Source organism: Mesoplodon mirus, assembly GCF_964341445.2.
Source record: "Mesoplodon mirus genome assembly, chromosome: 2".
Lineage (NCBI taxonomy): Eukaryota > Metazoa > Chordata > Mammalia > Artiodactyla > Ziphiidae > Mesoplodon > Mesoplodon mirus.
Genome location: NC_138977.1, coordinates 225,984,005 through 226,003,550, shown reverse-complemented (window position 1 = coordinate 226,003,550; position 19,546 = coordinate 225,984,005). Strand labels below are relative to the sequence as shown.

At 45.6% G+C, this 19,546-nt stretch overlaps 1 protein-coding gene across 2 annotated transcripts in view; it reads right to left on the bottom strand.

Moving 5' to 3' along the window:
* The window catches only part of DOCK1 (dedicator of cytokinesis 1), a 540,262-nt gene that overhangs the window by 342,688 nt on the left and 178,028 nt on the right, over nt 1-19,546 (bottom strand). For both annotated transcript variants that reach the window (XM_082637778.1, XM_082637779.1), the window contains exons 24-25: nt 13,393-13,463; nt 11,215-11,321 (exon numbers count right to left, since the gene is read on the bottom strand). In XM_082637778.1, the coding sequence (XP_082493904.1) occupies nt 11,215-11,321; nt 13,393-13,463 (178 nt within the window). The remainder of the gene's footprint in view (nt 1-11,214; nt 11,322-13,392; nt 13,464-19,546) is intronic.

Below are 19,546 nucleotides of genomic sequence, written 5' to 3'. Positions count from 1 at the left end.
AAAATATTAATCTTTATAAAAGGTATTCAACAGGCATCATCAGCTTATAAATGTCCAAGCAGAATATCCGTCTATAACTCCATTACAGCTCTACATCAAAGCAAGGTGCAAATACAAGAATGAATCTGTCCATTTAAAACTTTCATTTTATGAACACTAAATAATGTGCTTCTTAATTTTTAGTTTGGTCACATTAAACAAATGACCCATAAAGTGCATTTAATAACCTTGAGCCTGTTACATAGAACTAAGATCCAGATGAACACTTTTAATGAGAACTAAACAGTAAGAGCCATATAAATGGGGGATGCTTGCTATTCATCTTATACAGTCATCTTATTTTTCAACAGTCTAAGAACATTGTACCCACATGATTCGATTTGTTCAAATAATTCTCTCCTTCCATACAAATCTTTAAACACCAGAAATAAAGAAAACAGAGCCAGCAATGGAAGGGGTCACAGGAGCAATCTACTCATGTCCAAATTTTACAGATGTGGAAACCAGGAGCCAGAATGTAGGGACCAGGCAGCAGCTGAGCCAGAATTAGATGCCTGATCCTGAAGCCAGAGCTCGTTATGACCCATGCATGTGCACGTGTGTGTCAACATGTATGATTCAGGTATCTTTACATGTCTAATGCAGATTAGATTTTTCCAAGAATTACTTTAATTCACTTTAAGTAAGCTGTGATCATTAGCAGTACCAGCAGGATAAATTCACATCAAGTAACCCTGAGTATGTCCATTTTCCTTTCGGAACTTCCGTTTCTTTGTCTGTAAAATGGAGTAAATACAACTGCCCTGCACTGTGTTTCAATTCCTATCTACGGGTAGTACCTCTGTAAGTATTCTGGTAAGAAGATTCTCAGCACCACTTGGCTAAGCGCTGAAATGATCAGAAATAAGATAATCTGCCTGTCATCTTTGAGGTACCCAATGTCACAAAATTTTAATTGAGAGAGTGACACAGCAATTAAAAGTATCTTGAAAATTGGAAGTGAACATGGCAAGATACAGATTGCAGAACAATAGGAAAAAGAAGCTGGTCAAAGACACATCTTCTGGATGAAGCCACCAGGCCTCGTAAAAAGTGTGTCATCTTTTGAAAGAAGGGAGTGGGGCAGAAGCTATTTTGTATCCTATAGTTTAGAGAAGTATAATCATAGCGGTTAACCAGCCACTAGTATCATAATAATAAATACTGTGTCAGAAGAAAGAAATGGAAGAAGAACCAATGGAGAAAAATCTAAAGTGAGTCCCATTTAAAAGCAGATGAAAATATTAGAAAGACTCAAACAAAATGCCAGGGAAGATAGTGTGGAAAGTACTGGTCAGACCAGGAATCTATCCTCTGGATGGAAATGCATTTAAGGAGGTAGCTTGGTACATTTGAGAGGAATTCGATAGGTCTGCCTATCCTTGGGCAGAATCTTACCACGTGGAGGATGAGAAAACAAAGAGACAAATACAGAGCTGGGGAGCCGTGTGCACGCTTTTACCCAAGAGCGTGAAGCTCACCAAGAACACAGGTTTTGGCCAGTGTGGCCCAGCACACACTCCTCTACTGCTTGCCCCCATATTGAGCTCTACAGTGAAAAAAACAACGTCAAAACCAAATGGTCTGTCCACTCCACCTCGAGGGAAGGACTGTGCCCTCAGGGAGGGGTTTACGCAACAGAAAAAAGTAGGGTCTAGAAGGAGAACATAGGAGACCGCAGGCTGACCTGGGGCTCCTCCAACTGTCCCAGGCAAGTTTCTGTAGGCAACACGGTGCACGTACAGAGCTAAGCTTGGGGCCGGGAAGGAACCATGAACTGGGGAGACTCAGAGACCTGCCGTCCCAGTGCCAATGTGAGCATGACTGGATGGGACAACCAAGGCAGCCTGTTCTAAGACTGCTCTTATGTCCCAAATATCAAGCAACAGGGACAGGAGTCCACTCAGAGGTGGGTGCAGAACAGAGAGCCAACAGACTATGATAAAGGTTAGACCAATACACCCTGAGGAATGTAGCACTGCCAATTTGATCACAAAGAAAGAGAAGAGAAAAGGCTATGAAAACTCCAAAAGCACATGAACACAACACTACATGGTTTATTTATGTTTAATCTATTTATGTGTATATTTATTCACATACTTGTAATTTATCTTGTTCCATATGGCACTTGAAGTGAATTCAGTTTTCAGAATGCATAATTCTTATGGTGGATGTGAAATAGCTTATGAAAAGAGTAGGGGATGGATTTGTAACAAGACAACTCCCTAATCAGCACCACGGTGATGGACAGCTCCCTGCCTAGGATTTGCTTGCAGACTAGGACTTGCTACTTAACTCCTGGGTCATTATCTGTAAATTAAGAAAATTACTCTGGCTCTGAAGCCATTCTCAGAGGAATCAAACTTGCTAACCAACAGTCCTGAGCACATGGTAGGTACTCAACAAATTACAATGGAATTGGAATGGATATAATTAAGAAACTGAAATTGAGTTCACCCTCCTAGATTCATTAAGCCATTTCTAAAAAGGCTGTACTGTTTTAACAAATGATCTTTTCAAAAACACATATAATGAAAGCTATAGAGTGATATATAGAATGAGGGATGAAAAAAGGTACAGCACTTTACAGATAAAGATTAAAATTTTCTCAGGGTATGAAAAAAAATAAAAGAGGAGAAAATTGTACTCATATTCCACCATTACTTAAAGAATTAGTCTTTGGGGTTCACAGCTGGTAACGTTCATTAGACGTCTTCAGCACAACTATCTAATTAAAGTATTCCAGAATGCTATACCAGTGGTACATTAAGTAATTATGGCATATCATGGTCCCACCCCAATTTTTCTTTCTGTGAAAAACATCCATCAGGTTAACAAAAACTACTACAGAATAGTTCTGGGTTTAAGAACCCTTTCAATAAGAGAAATATCTCTCCATTCTCCACAGTGGAGAAGCTCAGGAGATTTTATTTTGATTTATTCATGGATCCAAAGCATTAAGAAGGTATATTTTACTATAGGTCTGTATTAAACACACAGCTTTTCTTTCTACGATTTAAAGCACAACAAATTGATTAACAGGGTAATTTTTTTAGAGATGTAAAATCTTGGATTAAATCACAGTGAAAACGGTCTAGAAATCTGACTTTGCTAATTCCTACTAGCTAGCGCCAACAGGCATCTAGGCCTTTGCCCTCAGATTTTAAAGAGCTGCTGTAACTGATGTTTCCACCATTAAAAAGGAGAATTTTACTCTGCTTGACAACTGGAAGAATCATTCACCTTGAAAATAAGAATGAGGAAAATTATTTGAGCTCTCCAGGCCTACATTTTTAAGGAGCTCTGTATTGTTCAAAAATGGAACACAAATGGTTCTCATGAACCTAGGGGCAGGACAGGAATAAAGACACAGATGTAGAGAATGGACTTGAGGACACAGGGAGGGGGAAGGGGAAGCTGGGACAAAGTGAGAGAGTGGCATGGACATATATACACTACCAAACATAAGGTAGATAGCTAATGGGAAGTAGCTGCATAGCACAGGGAGATCAGCTCCGTGCTTTGGGACCACCTAGAGGGATGGGATAAGGAGGGTGGGAGGGAGACGCAAGAGGGAGGGGATATGGGGATATACATATGCAAATAGCTGATTCACTTTGTTATACACAGAAACTAACCCAACATTGTAGAGCAGTTATATTCCAGTAAAGATGTTAAAGGAAAAAAGAAAAAAAATGGAACACAAATGAAGTTTTATGAGGTTGATGAACACTGTCTAAAAGGAGACTATTTGTTATATTGAAGGAAAGAGATACAGGAATGGCCTGAGAATGAAGGAATGGCACATTTTCCATTCCTACTCACTGCTAGATTCCAAACATCAGAGAAAAAATAAAAAACAAACCAAGTGGCCCCAATGAACAGTAAGCTTAAACCAAAGTAATCCACCAAGAGTATTAAACTAAACTACTATCAAGACTATAAAGGGATTGTCTTACCACTAAATCTTCACATCTTTATTCTCCAAATCTTACACTATTCTGCAAAAACAAACTTATGACACAAGGTAAGTAGACAGTAAGCTCTAAAGGAAATCTGTCAATTGCTATGGTCACTTTGAATATGAGAATATGGAAAGACTAGATCTTGAAAGGCAAGGAAATTCAGCGTTAACTGGAATGAGCTTTCCCAAGTTCTGAGGTTAAGGACTGCAGCAGACAGCAGCCCATGTGGGTAAGAGCACAACTCCCATCTCAACTGAAAGGCTTCTTGCAAGGATGTCCAATGCTCTTGACTAATTTAAAAGTTAATGGTATCTAAGGTTGATTTCTTTTATTCCAATTCCTATAACATTCATGTAAAATATTTCTGTGGGCATCAATCCCAAACCTTGGTGTCCTAGTGTCTATTTTAATTTAATTATATTGAAACTTTTCATTTCTATAATAGGATTTAAGCTTTCATTTTCACAGCTTTTGCTAGATATGTGGGCAACAATATAATCACATGGGAACAAAGCTACAAATGTACAAATTATGAAGCTCTGACCTTTCCGTCTCTTCGTAACTTGCTTTGAAAATCTGCTCACTCCATGCCGCAGATTACATGCAAGAGTCATCTTTTTGTGAAGCACATAATCTATTTAAGCAGCTTTCAAATAGTCAAGTCACATCTCGAAACAGTGCTTGGAGCCATTACTGCCCATTCATTGGCTGTCCGCACACAGCATGGTAATGAGTAGAAGTCCTTCACCTCAGCTGGAGAGCAGGAGCCAGAACAGCCAAGGTGGGCTCCCGGCACCAACGTGGGGATCCACCCCTCTGCACATCCTCCGTTTTCTGAAACAATGCCATTTACTCTGACTACAGACTTAAATTTGAAAAGACACCCTCATGAAATGCTGTGAAGACTGGGATTTGCCTCTAAATATCTGGGGCAGGGGGAGGGATGGACTGGGAGTGTGGGATTAGCAGATGCAAACTATGACATATAGGATGGATAACCAACAAGGTCCCACTGTGTAGGACAAGGAACTATACTCAAAATCCTGTGATAAACCATAATAGAAAAGAATATGAAAAAGAATATGAAAAAGAATGTAGGGGCTTCCCTGGTGGCACAGTGGTTGAGAATCTGCCTGCTAATGCAGGGGACACGGGTTCGAGCCCTGGTCTGGGAAGATCCCACAGGCCGCGGATCAACTAGGCCCGTGAGCTACAACTATTGAGCCTGCACGTCTGGAGCCTGTGCTCCGCAACAAGAGAGGCCGAGATAGTGAGAGGCCCGCGCACTGCGATGAAGAGTGGCCCCCGCTTGCCGCAACTAGAGAAAGCCCTCCCACAGAAACGAAGACCCAACACAGCCAAAATAAATAAATTAATTAATAAACTCCTACCCCCAACATCTTCTTTAAAAAAAAAAGAATATATATATATATATATATGTTTAAGTGAATCACTTTGCTGTACAGCAGAAACTAACACAACCGTGTAAATCAACTATACTTCAATAAAATAAATTTTAAAAAAATATCTGGGGCAGGGGGAGGGATGGACTGGGTGTGGGATTAGCAGATGCAAACTATGATATACAGGATGGATAAACAACAAGGTCCCAATGTGTAGGACAGGGAACTATACTCAATATCCTGTGATAAACCATAATGGAAAAGAATATGAAAAAGAATATATATATATATATATATATATACACACACACACACACACACACACACACACACACACACACACACACACACACACATATATATGTATGTGTAAGTGAGTCACTTTGCTGTACAGCATAAACTAACACAACCGTGTAAATCAACTATACTTCAATAAAATAAATTTAAAGAAAAATATCTGGGGGAGGAGCACCGAGATAAAAACAAGACCACGACTTGACAGGTTTTGAAGCCCAGCGAGGGATACACAGGCGTTCATTACACTCTTCTCCTCATCTTCCTATATGTTTCAAATTTTCCGTAATTTTAACAAAGAGCTGTCTCGAGTCCAGAGGTAGAGCTGAGCTGTCCCCTCTGCCACTTCATCTTTCCACAAAACAGGGGAATAATAAAATCAGAGGCAAGAAGAAGACAATCTTAAAAAGAAAAAAAGCCCCATGACATTGTAAAGCAACTATACCCCAATAAAAATTAAACACACACACACACATTAATATATATATTAATATATCTATATCTAGATAGATAGATAGATAAATTAAAAAATAGATATATAGATAGATAGATAGATCAGGGCTTACCACGGCCCCTGGCACACAGTAAGAGCTCGACACTATTTAACTGTCATAATTATCATTGGCATCCAGACCTCAGCACAGTGGATGGGACACCAGAGACCCCAAAGCAGTTGCCTGGGAGGCCAGAGATGGTTTCCTGGGTAGATGCAATCACATAAAAAAAAAGGGAAGACGACGATCTTAATTTTATACAACCTCTCCCGATGACCCTCCGTATCTCTACTCTCTCACTTTTCTCTTTCTGCTACTCCTCCTCAAAGACACCTCCTTCCTGCTCCATGATCAATCCATCCAGAGCCCAGATGGGGAGACGCAGCCAGCTTCCCCGAGTGAACACAAGACCTCTCCTCCCTCAGATCCAGTGAACCACATATGCATGTCATGCTTCCTTCTCTGCACTGCTCCCTGGGGAGAGAAGTGCTGGATTTGAACATGCGATAAATATGCACTGTGAACCAGGCACTGTTCTAGGCACCAGAGATAGAGGAACAACACGATGAACAAGAAGCCGCGCTCCAAGACATCTCATTTTAAGGAAGGACCAGAGAAAATAAGCAAACCAAGAGGTAAAACCAGGCAATGACTGCACGCTGTGGGGAATCGCAGAGGGAGCCCAGGGGCAGTGCGTCTGGGGACATTTTACTTATGCAGGGTGATCAGAGCACCTCTCAGAGGAAGCTTGCTATGTACTCCCTTCCAGTATTTGGTCCAGGTCTGTTTTCTTTTGCCCCATATTTGACATGATAGCCCCGCACCCCCCCATGAGGGCAGGGTCTCACCGGCCATTCTTCTAATGAATCCTCAACAAAAATGAAAAGACATGGCTAACTTTTCTTGAATGTTCATGAAACGCTGAGTGTAAATCTCAGTACCACACATGCATTAAGCTTCAAGATACATAACGGAGGCAAGAAGCAAAGGGCAGCTGGAGAAATTGAAGCCTGGAGGGTAACTTACCCGAGGTCACTGAGTCAGCAGGTAACAGAGGCAGGATTTGAACCCAGGCAATGTGATTACAAAGCCCACACACACTCGCCATCCTCTCGTGAGCTGCCTGCCCTCATCCCAGCAAGGGCTTCAGACACGCATAGTTCTTTATTAATGAGGAAGTAAAATCATTTACAGGAGAAATGATGCAAACCAGTCATTCATTTTATGTTTTAAGCAAAGCAAAGGGAGACAGACATGTCCTCAGAGAAAAGGCTAATGTGACTGGCAACCAACCGTGCACTCTGAGTCGCTGGAAACCTGCAGAGGGGCTGGCACTGGCGTGGTCAGTCATCTACTGTGGCGGACATGCAGGACGGCCAGGTCCGCACACATCTTCCGAACAGGCTTCTTAAATGCGGGGGAGATTTCTACATTATGAGCTCTCTTTCCCCGGTACAGAAGAAGCCAGAACTCAAATCCACAGCCACCCTTGCAACTACAACTATGTTCCAGGTTCTGCCAAGGAGGCACGACTTCTTAGGATGGCAACTGGAAGTGAGCAGCGGGAAGGACAGCTCTGTAAAGAACTCTCATTTCCTTCGGACCAGGGCGGAGGTTGCAGAGGCAGTGGGAGTTGCAAGGTCCTGATTCAGAAGGAGCCTTACAGCTGGGACGGCCGGGACGGCAGCTGTGCTGTCCACACGAGCTGGGGCCAAACACAACCCCATTTGCCAAAAGGCACATCTCCTGTTGTAGCCTAACAAACCCCGCAGGATGCAATCGCAGTCTTCTGGTCCTTAAAGAGGACAGAAGAGGAGCCAGGCTGAGCCAGCCGGGGCCCTGGAAGCCTTGGCCTGCTGGGACCCAAACCTGGCAAGGGAAGGCTTTCCTGCAGAGGAGCAACGCCAGCTTCAGAATTCACTGCCAGCCTCGCTGCACCCAGATCAGCCTCCCACTTCCACCGAAGTAAGACTCTCAACACGATGCAGTATCTTTGATATTGGAGGGAGATGAAAAGAAACGCTTTAGAGCAAAGCAGCAAAGTGAGTCTCTTCCATGAGTGAAGCAACACACATGCTGATGAGCAAAGACGTGCCCTGGAGCCCAAGAGAGGAACCGGAGGAGCCAGACAGGGATGCGCTCTGACCACATCCCCCAGAGAGCACTGACGAAGGCCTAGCACATCCAGGAGCTTGTGCAGCTAAACCTACTTATAACACATTCCAAAAACCTAGACACGAAGGGAGTTAGTCTGACTGATTCCACTTGGATCGGGAAAGAGGACACGGACAACTGCACTGTTTTACAAATTAACAAGAAATGGAACAAGGCCAGAAAATCACAGCCAGAAAACGGTTTGGCTTTAAATATTTATACCAAATGTGGCACAGACTATTTTGCACAAGTAATGACATCTTCGTAAGAACAGACCAACCGGATGATTTCCAGTGATAAACCTTTCCTGACAAGGAGGTAAGACAGCTCTTGGTAACTCTGAAGAAGCAGGGAGCCTAAAGATGAGAAAAATCAGGGCTGTCCTTGCTGTCTTTACCCAGAAAGATTCTTAAAACTCAAGCCTGTAAGCGGGGCCGTTTTCACATTGGACAATGCATTCTGAAATGCTTCCAGGCAGCCAGTGAGCGTCTGGAAGTACATTTGCACTGAAGATTATGGCTTAGACAATGTCGACTGATTGGACAATTCTAGAACTGCTTGTAAGACATGAAGCTTCAGGCTAATTCTGGCTCATTTTGCCCGTGATAATTCTGGATTCATATATTTCCTACAATCTCATTTATTACATTGGGTGCAACTGACTATTAAGATTAAATTCCTACCTTTGCAATATCTAGAAGGATACTAAGTTAATAATTCCAAAATGTTACACATCCTGACAACTCCCTGTCAAACAAAGCTAAATATTTATTTGCATGCTGCATTATTTCCAAAACAAGACTTAAGGCAGTCTATGATAAAAGACTTACAGGAGTGCAAATAGAAATGGAGCACAGTAAAGAGAACCACAACTGCCAAATACAACGGCTGATATAATTTGCAAAAATAAATACTAAGTTTGCCTTCAAGCTACCTACTAGCTAAAGAAATAAAGTGTCCAAAGAAGAAAACATTTCCTTGAAATATACTCTTAAAAGAAGATCTATTTTAAAGATTTTTAGTTGAACCATTTATGCCTTAGGTCCTTATTCAAAGGACGTGGAACCAAGTTTTGCAATAGAAATTTTGAAACGTATGTAATATGTCCTCAAGAAGGTCATGCCTGTATCAACACTCAATCAAAGCCAAGCGCAGTCAATCCATGGTAACTGTTATTTTTTTGATAACTGTTAGCTCAGTGAAGGCACTGGTGGTGGCAGCGATGGTGACGGTGACGGTGGTGACCGTGGTGGTGTGTGGTTTTGCGTGTCTTGGGGTTGGATGGTTGGAAGGAGTGGTATCAGTAAGCTACCTAATAAGACCCAGATATAAAACTTTCAGGGGATTTCACCTGCTGTGGTATAAAGTTTAGTCAATATGGAAAGAAACAATGAAGCAGCATCTCCACGTATCGCCTCCATGCCTCCCTGAAGTCTCACAAAGTCCCAAGCTTTAGAAGACACCTAAAGAATAAGCAATTCAATATCCAGCCTTCCAAGAACAGCCTGAAATACTGACGGTTGGGATTACTGGCTTAAGGAGATTCATGGGCTTGAGTCCCAAATAACAGCAACACAGTTGACTTTCTTTTATGCAAGTGAGAAAGAGATGTCTGTTTGGAAGGGCTACAAAAAGCTACTCACTTCTTGGTTTGATGTGTTTTCTCCAGAAGAACACTCCCACCCAAATGAAGTCTTAACCTTTCCTCTTGACATAAGCCTTAGCTGTAAGTGCAGACTCCAGTGAATTGTATAAAGTTAAATCAAGAAATAAGATGGAAAACATAGGGTCCAGTAGTCTAGATGGTACAAAGGACTAATCCAGACACACACTGAGTTCTCAACAGGGACATCTCAGGCCTGAGCTGCTCCATCCCTGAAACAACACCACACGTGAGGACAAAAGAAAATGAACGGAACAGCCAAACGTCTAGACACAAATGGAATAGAATAAATGTACGCCTCTCCATCAGAATGTCATTCAACAGTCTTCACATTTGTCTCCAGTAAATGAGGAAGGTTGTGGAATTATGCAAAGGTCTTAAGCTTTCAATAAAACTTCTTGACAAGTGTAAAATATTAATTCAATGTGTCCAAACAGAAAGAAAGTGATTAATTAAAAGGGTAGGGAGATAATGTGTGGAAATGTGAGGTGTTCCTTAGGATAAATGAGTTGAGGAATCATTAAAATTCTTTTTCCTTTGAGCAGGGTTTGAAGAAACCCTGTCACAGAATGCAAAGTTCAGGCTAAGACATAACCATGACTTCTACATTTAAAGAAGATTTGAAATTTTTTGTTGCAATCATCTCAATGGAGGCCAGTGATTGCCTCCCCAGGATAGATAATCACACATCTTAAAGGTTACAATGTATGCTGATTATCCTAGGGCTCTGGTGTACATCTAAATTCCAGACTACAAGGTTTGTGCCTTCATTTTTCAATGATCGATTACCTACAGTATATGCCAATTACCATTCTCTGGTAAGGGCTAAATCTTCCTGTCTTGTAATGGAGCTGTTTAAATTGGCTACAACCTCCCCACTCCTTTTTTTTGTTTTTGTTTTTTTTTTTTTGTGGTACACGGGCCTCCCACTGCCGCGGCCTCTCCCTTTGCGGAGCACAGGCTCCGGACGTACAGGCTCAGTGGCCATGGCTCACGGGCCCAGCCGCTCCGCGGCATGTGGGATCCTCCCGGACCGGGGCACGAACCCGTGTCCCCTGCATCGGCAGGAGGACTCTCAACCACTGCGCCACCAGGGAAGCCCCTTCCCACTCCTTTCGACAAAGAAGAGAGAATTCAGACGGGGTGAGGTCTACAGACAATGACGAATGTGACACTTTAACGATTCTCAGGGTTTCACTCACCATGCTGTGTGAAGAGGTCACTGTGAATTATTTCAATCAAGCAATATAGCTTCTGAATGGTCAGCAAACCCACGGGAACATTTAGGATGAAATCCGTAAACATTTTGCTATAAAAGGAAAGACACAAGTGAAAAGAGATGCTGGAAATACTGCAAAATGACCCAGTGGGATACAAGACAGTACCGAGACGAACGTTCAGTGAATGGTCATTAGATGCCACCAGAATGTTGGAATAGGCCCATTATACAATTTGGGCCAAAATCTCGTCCAAAAGAATGATGCTTTAAAATGTTATTTTTCACTTCACACCCACTAAAATGGCTATCATCCAAAAGAGAGCCAGTAACAAGTGTTGACTAGGATGTGAAGAAACTGGTACCCTCGTACCATGCTGGTGGGAATGCATGATGGGGCAGCCACTTTGGAATACTGCTTGGCAGTTCCTGAAAACGTTAAACACAGTTACCATACGACCCAGCATTTCAACTTCTAGGTACATACCCAAAGGAAATGAAAATATTTATCCACACAAGACCCTGTATGTGAATCATAGCAATGTTATTCATAACACTTGAAAAGTGGAAAAACCCAGATGCCCATCAACTGATGAATGGATAAACATAATGTAGTAGTCCACACAATTCACCCATAAAAGGGAATGAAATCCTGACACTGATAGACCTTGAAAACATTATGCTAAGTGAAAAGAAGCTACTCACAAAAGGTCACGTATATTATATGATTCCATTTATAGGAGATGCCCAGAAAAGGTAAATCTATGCACACAGTAAGGAGGTGAGTAGTTGCCTAGAGCTGGGGTGGGAGTGGGCAATGACTCTTACTGGGCACGAGGAATCTTATTGGGGTGACAAAACTGTTCTAACAGTAGATGATGGTGATGCGGTAGAAGTCTCCTTGCTGATGTGGGAAAACAAGATGTCTTCAGCACGGGAGTCGACTGTAACATAAAAAATGTAATGCTGAATTCTTTTAGGGGTGTATGTACGTGTGTGTTAGTGTGTGTGTGCACACGCTTGCACACAAAAGATAACTAGAAAGATCCAGATCCTCGTGGAATTAACTTTGAGTTATTCTCCTCTGTGATCTCTTCTGTTTCATCAAAACATGACTCAGTTTTCTAAACAGGGGAAAATACATCCATGATTTTCAATGTCATTTTTTTAAAAATCAGTAGGTAAGGTGTTGAAGAGGAACCCACGCCCGCAGAAAGAGTCAAGGGCCCAAGAGCAGATGGGACTGGTCCTGGGGAAGGGAGTCTTCCTTGGATCTCCAAGCACAAGGCACAAGCACCCTTTGTGAACATGGACGTCACCCCTCTAGTGAGCAAAGGCCTGGTCCCCAGGCCCCAGGAGGACAGGCCCACCCAACAGCAGCTCCCCCCTCGTCCTCTGTTTCTCCAGACCTGAGGCTCTCAAACGGCGGCATTCACTGAAAGTGTCTCGTTAAAACCCAAACAAGGAGCAGACAAGGGCTGTGCTGTGGATGTCTGGGGTCACAGAGGCCGTGCACCCACTTGCTCAAGACACCTCTTTTCCAAATGCAGTGACATCTGCACAGTAGACAACTGAGGCTGAGCTTGGATGGTGACGGTGGCAAAATCGGAAGGTGAAAGGAAGGATTCGGTCCCCAGCCTGACTCCTCCATCTGAAAGCCAGTGTCCAGCTTGCCCAAAGTTTGGTTTGGTTTGGTTTTCGTTTTACTATCACCTGAGCTGACAACTTGCGGTTCCTGTCTGAGGCTCACAGCCCTTGGGCAGGAGCCCCCAGAGAGAAGCTGTATGGTAATGAGGTGGAGGAGGTGAGACACCAATATTAAAGCTCCCGAGTCAAAACGTTTAGGTGCTGAAACCCAAACCGAAGAACCACTTATGGAATTTTAAACTCTAAAGGATGCAAAATGCCCAATTTGTATTATGTATGCATGAGGCTATAAATAATCTTCTAAAGAAAATATTGTGACTGTTGATAAATGACACCTTTTCCACATAAAGACATAATGAGCAAAGTGTCACAGACACCATCACTAGAACATGTTCCAGAAAGATCCAGGGCACTGAACTATGTGGACATGAGACAACCCAAGCATCCCGCGAACTAACGCCCTCAAAAGGAGGCCAAGCGTGGCACACGGAAGCCTTCGCCTTGGGTGCTTCCTTACCTGAGCTCTTTGGGATCAAATACCAGTTTCACATCGTTGACAATGGTTGGCAAGTATTTCAGCGCTGCACCCTGCAAACCAAGAACAAAGAAGAATGCTGAGCCTAAGGCAGTTGGCAAATGTTCATACGAAGTTGTAATTACTTTGAAAAACCACACACATACCAAGAAGACAAAGATCACTTTCTGAATGAGAAGCTGATGGTTAAACACAGAGGGGAGAAAATAGAGCCTCTGATCCACAAACAGTGGAGATGTGTTAACATGGATATCCTGACACATAATAAAAGGGGTATTAGCAGAAGCCAAACACTGTGCTAAGCTTCTATGTGATTTTCCCCTCTACCCTAAGGAAATCCTAGCAAATGAAGAGCTGTGCCCCCAGAAGAATCCTCCACCAACAAATTCACTGCAGCGTTACCACATTCAACAATTAGAATGACTGCCTTTGTTCCATTCCAGAAATGACTGCCTGTATATCTAGGTCCCTGAACTTGGAATCACTTTCTTCTTTAGTAACTTTATCTCCTATATTCACATTCTGTATCTTCTAGAAAACCCACACTTTCAGAAAATTAGAGTGATGGTAATAATGATAGATCCTAATACATGCTCTGCCGCTGTGCTAGACCCGTGTATATTTTATCTTTAATTCCAACAGACCTCCTACAGGGAGTTAGCTGTGCAGGAAGGCAAGGAAACTGACACTGGAGATGTTAATTACTTTGCCCCTGATCACACAGCTAGGACTGAACTGAGCTAGAATTAAAATTCAGTTTGGTGGGAAGCCAGAGCCTCAGCCCACCCTCATCTATACGCGACTGGGAAAAGGTCCCGGATTTTAAATGTTCTGACCCTGGCTGGGACGCCCCCCTCTGCCTCTGACTCTAAGTGACTCCTTCTACCAGGGGGGGCTCCCCCTTCCTGCATGAAATGGAGGAAATAATACTCATGTCAAATACCTCCAGGGGCTGCAATAAACCTCAAAATCTAATTGAAAAGAGAACTGGATAACACTTTGAACACTGGAAAATGCCACACCTATTACCTAAACCGCTGTTAGCATTGTTTTCCAAAAGCAAGTAGGCAGAAACCCACCTTAAATGGATTACCCTGAATATATATGGTCAACTGATTTGCAACAAGGGACAAAGGTGCGCCCTCGTCCAGCACCAAATAAAATTCCTTCCATACCTCACACCCTATATAAAAATTCACTTTAAATGGATCATAGATCTTATATTCTTAAAACTATAAAACGTCTAGAAGAAGATACTTGTGACTTTGGGCTAAGCAAAGATTTCTTTCATATGATACCAAAAGCAAAATCTGTAAAAGAAAACAATTTGATCAATTGTACATCATCGAAATAAAGAATTTCTGCTCTTCAAAAGAACTTCTGCTAAGACAACAAAAGACGAGCCACACACGGGGAGAAAATAATTGCAAATCAAGTAAAGGCACAAGTGAAGTGAAGCTGTTTGCCAGGATTTGGAGCCAGTCCACCTCCAAGACCCTCAAGCCTTAACGCGCCACAGTCAAGATGATCAAGGACAGGTAAGCCAAGTTTACCTCTAAATCTGCACTACAGAATTAGTGGTGTTCTTCCCCAGGTGTTAAACCTGTCCCTCAATGCCGGCCAGATCAAGGAATTCCAACTCTCTGCTTTGAGATGCAACTTTTTTTTTTTTTTTGCTGTACGCGGGCCTCTCACTGCCGTGGCCTCTCCCGTTGCGGAGCACAGGCTCCGGACGCGCAGGCTCAGCGGCCATGGCTCACGGGCCCAGCCGCTCCGTGGCATGTGGGATCTTCCCAGACCGGGGCACGAACCCGTGTCCCCTGCATCGGCAGGCGGACTCTCAACCACTGCGCCACCAGAGAAGCCCGAGATGCAACTTTTGAAAAGAACCTTAAATAGAAACAGTTTCATTCTGGCTTCCAAAGTTCTGCTTCAAATACCTTAGAGTTGCTTTGAAAAAATAAAAAATATTTACTGTGACGTTTAATAATAAGCGTTTGCACAGCTGACTGCTCGGGCCAGAAAGTGTCTTGTCTAGTTTGTGAGGGCCCCGCGGGCGAGGATGCATCAGCGTAACGCGTTTTATCCTGTACCCCACGAAGCACCATCTGCCTGGAGCAGCATGATAAATACCATCTTACAAGGACAAACAGCGGCAAACAAGACAGGCCTTCGTGGCCCACCCTCTGCTCGCTGCCCGGGGGCCGCCCGGCGCTGTGTTAACCAGGCTCCTGAGGGCTCCCCGACCCGAGGTCAGGCGACACCCGCAGAGGGAGGGCTGTACCCGCGGACATCCCCAAATGCCTCACTGACCCAGATCCTGGGGACGTAACGTTTTACAGTTCATGAGGGTCACAGAGAACAGACAGCAACCACGAGCCCAGGTCAGTCCTGGATAGCATAAAAAGGACAGACAGACGGAACGAAGTGAAGGCGAGGGCGTGCCCCCGCACCCCACTTCCAGCTCTGTGCTCTCCATTCTCCGGCGGTCGTGGGCTCCTTTCCACCCTCCGCCTTCCCCCAGTGACCGTCTCAGCCTCTCTTTGCTCTCCTCCAGCCCAGGATCCCACCCCCTTTTCACTCAGCTCACCTCCTGCTTCAGGGAAAAACCAAAACCATCAGAACAGGCTGGGCAGTTCTGCCCACCACTCAAGCCTCCAGGATGCCCGGCCTCTGCCTGTCCCTCCAGGCAGAGGGAGGGAGCACCTGCCTCCACCAGGTGGGGTGGGGGGATCCTGGCCCCTGGGCACGGCCTCTGCCCCACCATCTGATCGAGCACCTCCTGCATTTTCCTCCACACTCCAGCCCACGCCAGCCTCTCCCCTTGAAAGCACCCAGAGCCCCAGGCTCCCCGGCGCCCACCCCAGCACAGACAGCTCCCAAGCTGTGTGCACTCACCCCGGTGTCCACTGACCAGCGCACTCCCCCGACCTCCCTCCCCGCCCTCTGCAGCCTGACTCAGCCGCTATCAAGTCTCCATTCCTGCCAAGGCCACAGCGACTCCAGGCCTTTGCTTAGGTGACCTTCCCATGACGCTGCTGTGACCCCTCATCTCCTGGGGCATCCACAGCCCTCACTGCCAGGGCGACCACCTTCCTCTGTCCCCTGCCCCTCCCTTAAAGGTGGGTGTCCTTGCAGTCCCGTTCTAGACTTTTCTCCTCCCTCTCCATACCCCTCAGGAAGCCCCCTTCGGCCAGCTTTGGACGCCTAACGCCTGTCTCCCAGGTCACCTCTCTCCTGAGCTTCACACTCACACACCCGGCGGCCACTGGGCTCGTGGTTGCCCCACAGATGCTGCAAACTCCCCCTGCCTTAGAGGAGGCCCTACCCTTTGCCCCGGTGCTCCAGGCTCAGGGCGCTGCACCCGGGAGCCCCCAGGTCACATGCTCAGGATGCTCCGTCTTCGGCACAGCCTACTTCTGACCAATCACAGAGCCCGGTGGATCCTCACTATTGCACACCCCCTGCCTCTACCGCCTTCTCCATTTCTATAGTGTCCACCACCTGGCCCACGCCTCGTGTCTCCCTCTGGCAGGAAGGCACCGCCTCCTAAGGGGCCTCCCGCCTCGCCTCTGCTCTGACCTCCTCAAGGTCATGTCCCACGCGCAGCCAGAGTAGCTTTCCTAAGATGCAAATCTAACTGAGATACTTGGGTGCAAGGCCCTGCTCCTGGGATACAGGCCTGACCACCCAGCATCCTCAGAGGCCCGGGCCCCATCTCCCCCGTGTCCCAGTCAGGGGCCTCCACCTCCACCTGCAGGACCCCTTCCCACAATGTGGAGCCTCTTCCAGTCTCCCCCGTGCCCCGGACCCCTCTGCCAGCTCCGAGGCTGTGCCCATGCTGTTCCCTCCTCCTGGGTCACGGTTCCCCCAACTCCTGCCCCTGTTTCTAAACACACAGAGGTAACCTCGTGACTCCTCAGCCCTTAGCTTAGCCATCGTTTTCCTCAAGACACACGGATTCCAGGTCAGCCATCTAGAAATACTACCGCGCTGGGCCGTGTGTCTGTAGCCCCCCGACCAGGGTCTCACGGCTGTGGCCCGGCCAAGGACCTTAGACACAGTAGAGCCTCCGTGACTCCCTGACCCACAGAGCTTTGCCCAAAAGCACCTCTTTAACCTCGAGACTCTGCACTTCTTTGCTTTGCACCCACAGAAATCGGCCTCGTCAGCTGAGAGACCCAACTGTATCCCTTCCAGGATGACGAACAGCCAGAAGAGGCTGAGGGCACCCTGAGGTCCCCCCGGTGCAGCCTAGGCCTCCTGAAAAAGCACGTGCCATCCCCCACTCTCGTTAAGGGCGCAGTCAGCTTTGCCCATTTCTAACATTGGCTATTGGATGAGAGACTTGAGCGTTTTGGTTTCCGCTCGCGCTTGCAGGAAAAGGCCCCCGTTTCCTCCGTGGAGTCAGGAGGCTTCATTGAATTCAGGTCTCTTTCAAGGGCAGGGGTTACTGCTTCGAGAGCTTCTCAAGATGTGCAGCGCGGGCCAGACAAGGCGGGGCTCCTGCTCGATGATGGACAGCACTGGGTCGAATCTCATCTGCAGAAGACGCCTCCAGAAACAGAAGGCCTGAACGCAGACGAGGGAGGGTAGACGGCATGACGTCCAGGAGCGGGTGCGCCCCCCAGACAAGGACCCGGGCTCCGGGCCAGGCTGCCGCCTCCCCCACCTACTATGTGAACTCAGGAAGGGAGCCTTTCCTCTGGGTGCCTCTCAGTGGGAAAGGATGGACGTTAGTAGCGGTGAACGGGGCAGCCTCCAGTGGCAGTCGGGAGAATGGAAGGGCGCTGTGGAGGTGATGTGACACCCCAAACTCATCACTGGTGCTCACGGACGGTGCTCACCCCTCGTTGTGGCGGCAGGAGTGTGGATGTGTGCAGATGTGAACACACACACCTTCAACGTGCAAAACTCTCCATTCAGTGAAAACTTCCATTTATAAAGTCCTGATTAAAGTGGTAAGTAGTGAGTAGAATCATTTGCCAAATCTCAGAGATAGTCGGGTAACAGGAATAGAGGGCATTGGAGACGCCTCTTTTTCTGTTGTTTTCTATTACTTTTTGTAAACCAGTTATTTACTTACACAAAACCTTGCTCAGAACATGCCAGCCTCTTTTGAATGGTAGGGGAGAGGCCAGGATGCCCGCATGGCATGTCAGCAGCCACCAGGGTGCCTCCCAGGCCTTAGCTAGATTCCCGGTAGGCTGTGGGGGGGGCACACATCGGTTCACTGGGCGAGTGAGGTGGGGAGGAGGTGAGGCCTGTGGGATGTGCCCCAGAGACAGGGCTCAGCTTGCAGTGGGAGCTCCTTGCCACCCGTCCCGGGGCTGTGAGCTGGGGCCACATAACCTGTGTGAACACACCCACCGGACAGGGCCTAGCCAGGAACAGAGACCAGCACAACAGACGAATGTAAATGAATTCAATGTTTGAGCTTTGTTTATCTGTCTCCTGTGTTTTAAGTCATAATTGAACTTATCAAATCAGTGTTTGCTTTTTAAGAAAGTTATTCTTTCACAGTTGACTTTAAATTTACCTAAATTAACAAAACGGCAACTTAAGTCCAGGCTGGCACTTCTCTTTGAACGTGGAAAAGCTTTCATCTGTCCACATGAAGATGGACGGGTCCAACTCTAAAGGCCTTTGGGCCTCAAATATGTGTGCAATGACCCACTGACATGCTGAGAACACGCACTTCAGTCCCCCACACACTCAGGCACGTGAAGGATTCAGGTACAACTGAAACTACCATCAAAAACAGTAGGGCTCCCTGCCATTGAGCACTGATTGAAAGGCAGCAATCCACAGAGAGATACAAGAAACAAAATCAGAGGCCAGTGGTAAAGCTATTTCTACTAATATTAAAAAACAGGCAAGTTGCTGAGTGGTCCTCTTAATACTGGGTTCATCACTTAACATCCAGGCAATCAGGAACTCATGGTATCCATAGAGTTACCATATGATCCTGTAATCCCGCTCCTGCGCATATATCCAGAGAAAAATATAACTTGAAAAGATACATGCACCCAATGTTCATAGCAGCACTATTTACAATAGCCAAGACATGGAAGCAACCTAAATGTCCATCGTCAGATGAATGCGTAAGGAAGATGCGTGATATATATACACAATG